Source organism: Microtus ochrogaster, chromosome 18 (genome assembly GCF_000317375.1).
Source record: "Microtus ochrogaster isolate Prairie Vole_2 chromosome 18, MicOch1.0, whole genome shotgun sequence".
Lineage (NCBI taxonomy): Eukaryota > Metazoa > Chordata > Mammalia > Rodentia > Cricetidae > Microtus > Microtus ochrogaster.
Window position 1 is genome coordinate 2,651,179 of NC_022020.1, and position 12,886 is coordinate 2,664,064.

General features: G+C 46.4%; 1 protein-coding gene across 6 annotated transcripts in view; it reads right to left on the bottom strand.

Moving 5' to 3' along the window:
• The window catches only part of Fhod3 (formin homology 2 domain containing 3), a 430,213-nt gene that overhangs the window by 386,978 nt on the left and 30,349 nt on the right, over window positions 1–12,886 (bottom strand). For all 6 annotated transcript variants that reach the window (XM_013349359.2, XM_026783506.1, XM_026783507.1 and 3 more), the window contains exon 2: window positions 4,477–4,583. In XM_013349359.2, the coding sequence (XP_013204813.2) occupies window positions 4,477–4,583 (107 nt within the window). The remainder of the gene's footprint in view (window positions 1–4,476; window positions 4,584–12,886) is intronic.

Sequence of the window (12,886 nt, forward strand, 5' to 3'; positions counted from 1 at the left end):
CTAGATAGATAGATAGATAGATAGATAGATAGATAGATAGATAGATAGATAGATAGATAGATAGATAGATAGATAGATAGATAGATCTGTTCAGATTTCCTGCCAGGCTTTATTCTGCCCTGCCACAGGCCAAAGCAGCGTCTTTATTAAGCAATGGTAATAAAACATATTCACCGCATACAGAGGGGCATACTTCAGCAGTCGTTACTATACAGAATGACTGAGATGGCCCTCACCGCCCAGCCAGATGACCTGAGCCCCATGCCTGGGGGGCACATGGTGAGATACAAGAACCAACACCCCAACCACTTGTCTTAGTCTGCTCAGTCTGTTAACTCAGGAAGGAAAGGGTTTAGTTTAACTTACTCTTCCAGGTAACAACATCAAGGGAAGTCGGCGCAGGAACTGAAGTGGACCCCACGGAGAGGCACTGCTTCCTGGGTTGCTTCTTCCAGGTTGCTCAGCTGCTTCTCCACATAGCCCAGCCCCACCTGCCAGGGAATGACACCACCCACCATGGGCTGGGCCCTCCTGTATCAATTAACAATTTAGAAAATGCCCTCACAGACCAATCTGATGGAGCCAGTTCCTCAACTGAGGGTCCCTCTTCCCAGATGACTGTAATTTGTGTCTAACTGAAAAGAACCAACCAACACAGCCACTACCCAATGCTGTGTTTCTGGGGTTACATAAAACCCAGCAGAGTGCCTGGTAATCAAGGAGGAAAGTAGTATCAAATATCTTTACTCTGTAAGTACATTTTATAAATATCTTCATTTTGTGAACCTTTATCAGAAGAATGTTTGCCCAAGGTCACCCAATAGCAGAGTCAGGAACAATCTAGAGGCTCCCAGCCTGTTTCCACTGCACTGTGCCATGCTTGCTGATTTCCCTGGCCTTGGGAGGCCTGCTCGCTTTTGTTCATATAATAATTGCTTTGTCCTTCTGCTGTTGAAGGTCTTTCTCCTCTTTTCTGGTTAGCTAGGGTCAAGTGCTAATTCCCAACAAGTGAGTTAATTTTTAGTCTGGTGTAAAGGACCAGAAGCAATGGACAGGAACAAAGAGATGATTCCTCTAGCAAAGGAGCTCGCTCCAAACACACCACAGAAAATTGCCACAATTTCATACACTTTAATTTTTAGACCATCTTCCTATAACTTAGGCAAAAATAGTACTTCTGTGGCCATGGTCACACCTCGAAAGGTCTTAACATTTCAATTTAAGCATTAAATTGTAGCCCTTGATCATGGGACATAGGAGTCTCCAGTCACATAGACTTTGCCAGATACCCGGAGAACCCGGGAGAGACTTGAGTGCAGGTGACAGGATGAAAGGACACAGGTACCTGCTACCTGCATAAGGGAGCTCAGCAACTAGGGATTGGCCAGCACCTCAAGGCTCAGTGATAGCAATTATCCTGTTGGGGGAACAGTGTGGCCCAGACGTTCCAGGTCAGTATTCTGCTGGGCCTTCTGCTGCCCAGTCTCAGGACAAACAAGCCTCCCACTAAGAGATCAGATGTGTTGTGTTCTTCTTAACACTCCATCTTGGGCATATTACAAAAGACAAGGGACAGACTGTTTCAAAGACACCCCAAGCCTATGGGGTGAATTTGGGACACATCTGTCAAGTGTGTTCCCACCCCCATCACCTTTGGGGCTATCTGCTTCAGTCTGAAGTTTCTGTGTCTTGAGCTCCTTTCTTGTTTCACTATCACCCATTCTCCCAGCATCCCTTGCTGTAAGGAAACAGAAATGGGATCCCATTTTATGTTGGTCAGAAGTCATCACTGTGACACCTGAGAAAACGTAATTAAGAGAAGAAGATGTGTACTGGCCCATGATTGCAGGGTTTCTATTCCATCGTGGTAGAGAGAACATGGCCAAGCAAAGCAACTCCGATCATGGAGGACAAGCAGAGAGACATAATGTCTGTGCTAGCAGTATTTCTCTTCCTTCCCCTTTTATTTCATCTGACTCCCAGCCTGCACCCATGAGGGTCTTCGCCTTTGGTCAATTCTCTCTGTAAATTCACTCACAGACACAGCAAGATGTATGCCTTACTAATCTCCTAGGCAGCCCTCAGTCCAAACAGCTTAATACATTAGCACTTTTTTTTCTTGCACTGTAAAATCATTAAGGACATGGTCTTTAAGCATCACTCTGGTACCCAGATGCAGTGTGGCTGAGCTCTTCCCACTGAGGGAGGTGGTGTAGACCAGTACCAGTATCACTGCATGAACCAACTTCATGTCAGCACAGCTGCAGATGCCATGCTGTGTAGGACCTGACGTGCCTTTGCCATAAGATCCTGGGGTAGCAGAGAGGTTCTGACTCTGAACTTAGTCCCACCGTGTGTATACCTGGCACACCACCTCCTCCTGGCTCTACTGCCTGGGACGTGTGACCTTCAGTTGTCTCTGATGAAAAATGGAGACAACCAAATCCCAACAACTACTAGATCCTCCAACTAACTATTCAGAAGATCCTGTGAACAAGGAGCCTCCATGTGTTCTTTTCCCCTGACCTTTATTTTTTTTTTCGTTTTGTTTTGTTTTGTTTCTTGAGACAGGGTTTCCCTGTGTAACAGTCCTAGCTGTCCTGGAACTAGCTCTTGTAGACCAGGCTGGCCTCAAACTCACAGGGATTCACCTGCCTCTGCCTCCCGAGGGCTGGGATTAAAGGCGTGCGCCACCACCCAGCGGTTCCCCTCACCTTTATTCTAATATTGTCACCTAATACATTAGCACTTTTTTTCTTGCACTGCCAAATCATTCAAGTTTTTGTTTAAAAAAAAAAAAGTCAGGCAGGACATGGACTTTAAGCATTACTCCACTAGAGACATTTTTCAAGTCAACAATGATCTACTCATAACACTGCTGGGGTCTGTTTGATCAATGAGCCATGAAGGCATGCAATGAGACTGTCGTTCTAGCCAGTCTTCTGAGGTCTACAATGGGATGTCACGGTCAAAAATAGGCAAAAATTATTTCAATGGAATTTTCCCTAAATATGCTGGCCCCATAATCCTTTAATATCCATTTCTAAAATACAGGTGAAGGCTGGCAATGTGGCTCAGTTGGTGGAGTGCTTGTCTGATATGCACAAAGCCCTAGGTTCAGTCTCCAGTGCTTGAGAGGTGAAGGCAGGAGCATGGAAGTTCAAGGTCATTCTCTGTTATACCGCAGGTTTGAGGTCCAGCCTGGGCTACAGGAAAGCCAATGAGTAGTTGTGTCGCTGGAGTGGAATGTGAGGCACCTGGAGAGTTGGCCCATATGCTATTTGTGTGGCCCATAATGACAACAGGATATCTTCAGAGAAGTTTGCTTGATCCTACAGAGTACATTGACCTTCAGGTATGTCGCATAGGAATTCATTCTGAGACTCTGACATTCACCATCCTCCAGTATTTAAACATGGCTACGGAGTACTGAGAAATGTCAGGTGCCAGGCATTTATTTAGACAGGCGAGTTCTGAAGTCGTGGAGTTTAATCAGAAGCAAAGAGGGACAAGCAGAGGAATATTTATCTTTAATTATGAAGGCTACAAACGTGGCAGAAGCCCAGGAAGTCATCAGGGCACACCAGAGCCAGGGACCTATCTGAAAGTCACGCAACAAAGGTTCCAATGTGTCCCCACTATTCAAACTCCGCTTGAAAAATCAATACTCTCAGCCAGTATTCCCCTGGCTACATTCTTAGCTTGGCTAAGAGAGCGTCAGATACTTTGGGAGTCTCTGAACACCCGATCACATCAGCTGAGAATGGCCTGGGAAGCATCAGAAACTCTGTGAAGGTCAAGAGGAGGAAGGTGATACAAACAGAGCTGTGTGGTGCGCCCATGGTTCAAGGTGGATAAGGAACAGGAAGAGACGCAGCCCCGTCAGATGGCTCTATCAGTGTCTCGGTGGACACAGGAAGGATGGCTATCTGCATGTGTAGTCCAACAGAGGCTTCACTTTCTATATACATCTCCTATTTCTCATGACTATTACCCTATCTTTCAGTATAGCAATCCTAAGTACTGTGCAATCCACATGTAGGCTAAGAAATAACTTATGCTAATTAACCTAATTAATAATTATTTTGCCCACTGTAATGGGTAGAAAAAAATTATATACCATAAAACTACCAGGATGCCTGCCAAAACAATTAAATTATCAACTAAATTATTGGAAATAGTATTTAAAACAGCTGTTGATCGACCAAACATCTAGAGAATGTTGATTTGTTTAACTTTGGTTAAAAATCCCTTGAAAGAGAATGTTGTGTGCTCAATTAACTCATCCCAGAAACTTATTTTAAGCAGAGCTGACCCGCAAGGAGCCAAGTCCCTCAAGATAGACAAAGATCTACAGTCACCAATGAGGACTTGCAGGACTTTAAGTGGAGGTCAAGGTGATTTCTCCAAAGCATTTTAAGAGTTTAGCGTACCAATGCTGACAGTAAAGGGGACCAGCGTGCAGGTTGTGCTTACCCTGTGTCATCCTGGAAGCCTTCCAACTCATCGCGCTGTTCCGCCAGCGTGGCCTCCAGATCCAGGTAGGCACCATTGTGGGACAGCTGCAAGGTACAGTCGTCGAGCTAGGAGAGAAGGAAGGGGTTAGTCCCAGTCATCTCCTCGGGTGGGGACCAGGTACCATCGAGGCACCTTAAGATGCCCTCAGGGGCTTTTTAAAAGCCAAGCATTACTCTGAACTGTGATGCCTAGCTGAAGGAGGGCTGAGTGGAAGCGTAGTGGAAGCATACTGGAGCAGAGCTGGTGCAAGTACACAGACGCATCCGTCAGATGGCTGGCAGTGGTCCATGTTGTTAAGATTTTGAAGTGGCAATTACCAGCATTTTGTTATATTTAGAATAATTACCTACACTTAAAATTATTTTGACAAAGATTCAGACTAATATTGTGAGAAAACCAAGTATACCATGTCATGTTTGACTCCTTGAGTGGTCGGGATGGCTCTTATGGTTCATCGAGTTGGTGAGTCAAGACTCTAACTGAAAACTGCAGGCAAGCATGGCGGCTCCTGGCTGAAATCACAGTACAGTGGGGCAGAGAGGCAGGAGAAGAGGGAGGAGAAGTGAACTGACGGTCACAACTGTAGTCCAGGCCACTAGGACTCATCAGCTCCATTTGGAATGTCCAGCTTTATTCCCAGAAGTCTCAGTGAACACTGAACCTTCTTTCGTGGTCATCAAGGCCTTCCAGGGATCTGCCTCAACGTGCTCTGTGTCAAGCCCCAAATAACAACAGGAAACCCCACAATTTTCCCAGCCTATGGCAACAGATCCTCAGCCCTCAGCCTAACTGCCTGACCCCGCCACCCCCCTCCTCACATTCCAGCCACCACTAACTGCCACCATTTCAAAAATACCATCTTAACAAAATTATATATCTGACACAGGCAGGGCACCAAGGAACACAGAACAGCTTCCTTCCCTCAGAGGTACGGTGTCATTGAATGAGTGGGACGACAAACAGATTGTGGATGAGAGTAAGACACGGATAGACCAACTGCCAGGCAGTGGATGCTCTTCCTTAGCTTATTCTCCGGTGACTGCGTCAGCAGATATGCCAAAACCCTCCACAATATTGCCCAAGTCCCCACCCAGAAGAAGACTATCATTGTTTCCTAGCCAAATGTCACCAACTTGATCCCCTAACTAAGGGGTAAACAAGCCCCTATGCATTTGTGCCAGTGAATCTCTCAACTGAAAAAGAAGAGGTGAGCATGGGCCTTTAGTCCTCTAAGAGGAACATGTGAGCATGTGCAGAATAACCAGGGGGATGAGAAGCAAACTGGGATACTGACTATCCTGGGACAGATTGCCTTGGGGGCGTGGTGTGTGTAGCTGCTAAGATGCCAAGGGAGCCAACATACTGCCAAAGCGATGCAGCCTCCCCATTATACCCAAGACGCAAGATTAATATTTAAACTATCATCATGTGAGCCAAGGAGCATGAATAAAATGCATTGGGGCTCTAATGACGTAGATTTCTCCTAGACAGTTCAGAGATCGGAGGTCAGCTTTGGGTCTCGCTTTCACAAACTGGTAGAAGCCTGTATAAGTTACTTTGCTCACTGCTGTGACAAAAATACTCCAGGAAAGGTTTGTTTGGTCTGGTGGTTTATGAGGGAACACACTCCATTAGGTCCGGGGAGGTGTGGACACAGGAACAAGAAGCAGCCAATCACTGCGTTCAGCGAGGAAGCAGAGAGGTGAATGTACCAGCTCAATACACTTCCTCCTCCTTTTCGTTTGGTCCCAAGCCCCAGGGAAGGGACTATGCCCATTCAAGATGAGGCTCCCTTCCTCAGGTAAACCTTCCTGGAAACATCCTAGAGAACAAACTCAGAGGTGTGTCTCCCTGGTGATTCTAAATCAAGTTGCCCACAAAGATTAGCCATTTCAACCTCGGCAACAACTACAAAGTCACAGTTACAAAATTGTAAAGCAAACACCCAAAGCCAAGGTGTAGAGGCAAGAGGGAAAGAAAGGCAAATTTCAAACTGGTTGTTCTAAATATGCCAGCAGAATATCCAAGCTTTCCTTACCGAAAGACTCAGACATTTCCCTGCCAGACCAAGTCCCTGGCCTCCATTAAGGCTGAAGGGGAGCAACCTGATCTCTTGCCTTGGCCTCTCATGTCAAATGTCCTCCCGGATGACTTAAGGGTCCTGGAATTTCCTGACTCTGACAATTTTCATGTCAACCCTGATCCCCTGGCAGCATGTCCCCTGCACTCCTTTCTTGGCTGAAAGTTTGGTGGCCAGGACACTGTCGGGCACTTCAGGACATAAGACAAAGCAGGGAGCCATGTGGGAAGATAGCGTTACAGGGCTATTATAGAAGGGTGGCGATTAGGGAATTTAGGGGCAGTGACAGTGGCGTGGCTGAGAGACTTCAGATCAGGTTGCCTGCTGTCAACCTGTGGCCAGGGTTCTGGCAGGGATCAAGCTGCTCAGAGGGAGTCGATCCCAGACCCACAATAAAGGTCCTTCGATGACATCTCCTGAATGTGCCACTCCCCCCTGCTGCCCCAGTCAAAACACGCCATTTAAACAAGCAGCCTGGTGACATAGAAAACTCCCTCTGTTCCTTATTACGGATGCCTCGCCAAGTGACTCTGGGGTTCTTTTGACTGTTCCTAACGAAGACAGTGCACTCCGAAAGGGCAAGCTCACCATTCGGGAAAAACCTCAACCATCTGAAGGAAGGCTGATGTCACGTCTCGATTTATATATTCGTTCCCTCTCCCCAAGCCAGCGAAGTGGTGTGTTGCTAGGGTGGTTTAATGATTATCTGGCTTCTGGCAGCAAATCTTGAGTCTAGTCTAGGCAATAAAATTTCTGTGTAACCCTGAAATAGATCTGAACAGAACCCTTCTATAAATATGCACAAGGCTACCATTTACACCAATTCTGTAGCTGCATAGAAATGAGAAAATATGTAGGTTAACAATAGACTTCACCATTTAAAGAAAATCTCAAGCGCGGGACCCTCTCGTGCTCACATCCCCACTTTCCCCGTGTGATCTGTACAGCAACCTGGAACCCAGGCTGGCCCGTGTCTTGCTTCTCATGGGTGACATCTGATGTAGCCTAGCTGACAACTGCAGGCACTCACTCCCAGGAGCTGGCCTCCCTTCTGGTTATTGGAACCCCGCCACTGAGCGAGGCCAATCTAGATTGTCAAGCTCCAGATGATCCAACAGCTGATGACAGACACATGAGACAGCCCTACAGAAATAGGGAAACAACCTAAGCCAGCACTTCCCAGTAGATCATTGGGCTTCAGGGTAACTTTGTGGTTTTCAGTCTCCTATCTCCATGATCTGTGAACACAGACCACCCGCAGCTGACAGGTAGGGCAAATCTGACCATCAGCGTTCCCAGAGTCTGGATAGGGGTGGCGACGGGGGAGCACGCTAAATGTACTGTGGTATGACAAGCTCAAACAGGCCATCCTGAGATGGTACACAGAGCACACAAATCTAACTTTGGCCCTCCCTGAGCTAAAACGCCTGCTGGGGACAAAGGACAGCAGCAGGTACTGAGTACAAGGGACCTGGAGCACTAAGGAATTAGGGAGCAGTGATTCCAAAGCCCCCCCCCCAGAGAAGTGAGAGAAAGCAGGCATGCCAAGTCCCTGGGCCCCAGAGCTCACTCTACTGTTCCGCCTTACTCCTCTTGCAAACTTCAGAGTAAAAGATGACAATATTGTGGTTTGAATGTGAATCTTTAACAGGCTCTCATGACTAAACACTTGGTCTCCAGCTGGTAGCATTTTTTGGGGGGAGGTTGTGGATCCCTTAAGAGGTGGGGCATACAACACCAGGTATGAGAAGCCCTCTTTTTAGTTACTGATCGTGGTTTTCAAGAGACTCCTAGAACACACAGGCTGTGGCTATCACCTTGGTTGCCACCCCCACCCCTAGAGATGGAAGTCAAGGTACTATTGTTGAAATACTGTGCACTTCAGACACAGGGCTGGGAGACTCCTGAGCTGGAACTGACCTGAATGTCTCCTCCCTGAGCACTCGTTTTCATGGTACCCAGAGGGCACAATGCAAGCTTCCAGAGCAGGGAAACAACCAAGAGTCCTACCTACCTCTGAAGCTTATGAACCACAATAATGATCAGTAGGGCGTAATAGCACAAGAGACGCAGTAGTGGCATGCACACCTGAGTGGTAACCAACAAGTCTATAATTGGACTTAAGACCCACGGAACAGGGGGAAATCACGCCTGGTTCAGGAAACCCAGTCAGCCACCAGGGCTAGTGAAGTCACGGCTCTTGGAGGAGAACCTACAACCACCACTTTACTAAACCAGCATAATCCCTAAGTACATTCTAAATATTTGTCCTTACACCCACAGATAAGAGTAGTCCTGACCCCACATCAAGGAAACTTCTCTTTGCAACATGCAGAGACTATTATGGAAAACCACAACCAATCAGAATGCAGGGTCATGAAGCCCAGTCCCAGTAAATACATCTACAAAGTAGTCTGGCACCTAGGGGAACACTGTAGAATAGGGGTGGAAAGATTATGTTATGAATGTACTTTCTTTGAATGTGGCTTAATTTTTCCTTCCTCAGAAGCCTAGGTAAGCTGGTGATCACTAAGCCGAGGACGCATGCCCTGTCCTGAAGCTGACTCAAGGAGCTTCCAAATCAAGTCCTAGACTCACAGTTAAACTAAGATGAGCACACGACCCACCCACCAATAGCAAGAACCTCGACCAGATTCCTTGAGAAGACAAAGGAGCAAGTTTAGGGGAATGGTAACACATAGACAGGAAAGTAAATGACTCTTTATCTTTAAATAGCTGGAAGTATTGTAGTAAGGAAGTCACTTGTTTGTTCCCGGCTGTTTAGCCCCCCCAGAAAAATCACACAGAAACCATATTATTAAAATCACTGCTTGACTCATTAGCTCTAGCTTCTTATTGGCTAACTCTTACATCTTAATTTAGCCAATTTCTATTAATCTGTGCATCACCACATGGCTGTGGCTTACCACCAAGGTTCAGCATCTGTCTCTGGCAGTGGCTCCATGGCTTCTCTCCCACTCCTCCTTCCTTCTCCCAGCATTCAGTTTAGTTTTCCCCACCTAGCTCTACTCTGCCCTATCACACAGGCCAAGCCAGCTTCTTTACTCATTAGCCAATAAAAGCAACACATAGACAGAAGGACCTGCCACACCAAAGTATGTTAGACTTTTTCGTTCAGAAAGCTAGAATACATTGGCTTACATAAATATGATGTCCTGTGGTCTACATTATTTTATTTAAATTGAAAAACAATTCTATCACTCCTTCAGGAGAAAAGGGGAAGGAGGGCAACAATATGAGGGTTAAGGTAGGGAGGTGAGGAATACTGAGTGACTGTTCCAATATGGAAGTATGATGTGGAAAGGTCATTTGTCTATCTGTTGCTTTCATTGGTTAATTAATAAAGAAACTGCTTGGCCTGATAGGTCAGAACATAGGTGGGTAGAGTAAACAGAACAGAATGCTGGGAAGAAGGGAAGTTAGGCAATCGCCATGCCTCTCCTCTCTGGGACAGATGCCATGGATCCAGCCACCAGGTCAGACATGTTGAATCTTTCCCATAAACCACCACCTCGTGGTGCTACACAGATTATTAGAAATGGGTTAATCAAGATGTGAGAATTACTCAGTAATAGGCTAAAACTAATGGGCCAGGCAGTGTTTAAATGAATACAATTTGCATGTTGTTATTTCTGGGGCTAAGCTAGGTGGCCAGGAGCTGGGCAGCAGGAACACAGCCTGCAGCTCTATCACTACAAATGGTGCCCAATGTGGGGCTCGAACCCATGACCCTGAGATTAAGAGTCTCATGCTCTACCAACTGAGCTAGCCCGGCAAGAATGCAGCCCACTGCTTCCACTACAGAAGTGTCCAACACAGAAGCAAAATCTTGAATTTCTTGCCCGAGCAAACTAATAAGTAGACATACTCACCAGCATGAAAAACACCAAGTAAACAGTGTGTGGGACTGGGGTAGAGCTGGGATTTCTCTTTCTGACCTATTTTATCTATTCTGTCCAAACAAATGGAGGCATTTGGGGTTATTTAAGAGAGACATACATAAATTTTATTCATCTTTTCAAAGAACCAAATTTTAATTATACTGTTTTTCTCTGTTGTAACTCACTTTGTGTGTGTGTGCACGAGTGTGCACATGTGGTATCTGAGGGAATTGTTTTTAAGATTTATTTATTTCTATTTTATGTATATGTTTACCTGCATATGTTTATACATACCACATGTCTGCAGTGCCCACAGAGTCCAGATGAGGACATAAGAACCCCTAGAACTATAGTTTCAGATGGCTGTAAGCCAACATGTGGGTGCTTAAGTCAGCACACCCCTTCTTTCCTTTCTCATTTACATCCCCCCAGCAAGCAGCTTCATGGTGGCATGCTGATGGCCCTGATATAGGACCTGTTTCACACTGATGCCTTTCCCAGCTGACATGATGAAGAACAGCACTAGGAAAGGTTGTCACCAAGCACCTGTACTCTCTGCCTAGGCTACATAATAAAGATCCCATGAGAAAAGGAAATGGAGGTAGAAAAGCAATGAGAGACTTATGTGCATCTGATAAAGGACTTGTATTAGAGCATTTCAGAGACTGTTACAAACCGAACAGCAAAAGAGCAATTAACCCCATTTAAAAGTAGGCAAAGGATTTGAACAGTCATGGACTACCATTTACCACAGCCTGTGGACTCTAGGCTGTGAGCCAGGGATAGCCAGCTGCAGAGGAGCTCCTCTGATCCCCTCACATGCCCTCATAATAAGGTTTGTAGAATATAGCCCAGAACCCCAAGACTCTTTAACCTGGGGTGTCTACCATCCATTGTCAGTGGTTCTCAAACTCTAGTGCATTCAATAGCCTGCTGGAACACTGGGTCACATTTGAACATTCAAATTATGTGGGTCAAGGCAGCTGGATCCTAGGGATTTATATAATTCAGTTCCCACCGGTACTTGGTGAATAGATCCAGGAACCTAGGGCTCCACTCTGAGAAAACAGAAGAGATAATACTGTTAGATTACTTGAGGAAAGAAGTAAGCCAAGAGGAAATGTTGACGCCCTAATTGCTTTGGAACTTGTTCCTCTTCTCCCAGTCCTTGGCTCTCCTTCTACTGCCACCACGTAGCCTCACGGGTTCTTTCTAATGAGCAAGTACATCCCCGGGGTCCATCTGTGGGTATGGGGCTAACACCCAGCAAAGATGCACAGGGATCCTTGGAAACAGGCCAAGCCTCCAGCTCCACCTGGTACCCATGACCAGGCCAAGGAGCAGAAGCCACACCTCACGGAAAGTCCAGCTGGCTGCCACTGTAAACTTCTAGGAAATGTTTTCAATAATTCTAGAGGGTGAGCTGCCTGTTAGCCCGGAAACCTGAACACACGAGCTTGTCAGAGCATCCCCAGAAGAAAAGGAAACCAGTCCAGTACTCAATACCATAGCTGTAAAACAACAGAGATGGGCAGAAGTCACAATGCTGGTGTGGCCACCTTGACCTTTTACAATAGGTATGGTTAGTTGCCAATAGTTAAGAGTAAAGAGAATATACTCTGAACTCCGGGTTCAGCATACCCTGGAAGAACAGAGCAATGGAGAGCCCCTCAGGTTCCTCACCACCACACTTCCTTTGGGGCGCACACTATCCGAGTCTCCAGGCCACCTGCCCACCAGGCTCCGGTGTGCCGTAAGTCTGGACCATGACTCAAGAGATGCAATAACTGCCTATCCTCAGACCCTGACTGCATGTCAAGTTTCTTCACTTCTTTTGAGCTGTCTGTGACACCATATGCTATGTACACCCAGCCCCACACCTTCTCAAAAAAATGAGCAAGTTCCAAATCAGCAGCAAGAAGTCAGCCACGTCCTTACTCTATTCCTGTGGTAACTCATTAACTATATGACCAGACAGCCCAGCTCAGTGATGAGTGAAAATCCCGACAAAACAGCTCTGCAGAGCTCTGCAGAGGTTCCTGCATGTGTGCTGTCATGAGATCCTCAGAGCCCCGGTGCTTACGTCAGCATGCACCTCCTGCCCTCTCTCGTCAACATCTCCACAGCCAGCAGCTTCACAGCAGCAGGCTGATCACGCTGTTTACAGGACTCTGCCTTCCACAGCAGATATCATGAAGTAAAGGACTAGGGATGGTTTTCCCCAAACCCTGCCCCCTGTAATCTCTGCCATAACTTTTTCAATACGCTTGAAACACCTATAGGCATCGTGTACCTATAAATGGCAAACTGTACGTGTTTAACTGGGAGACAATAAAGGAAAGGGGAAGAGAAGGAAAAGAGTGAAAAGGGGAGGGGAGGGGAGGGG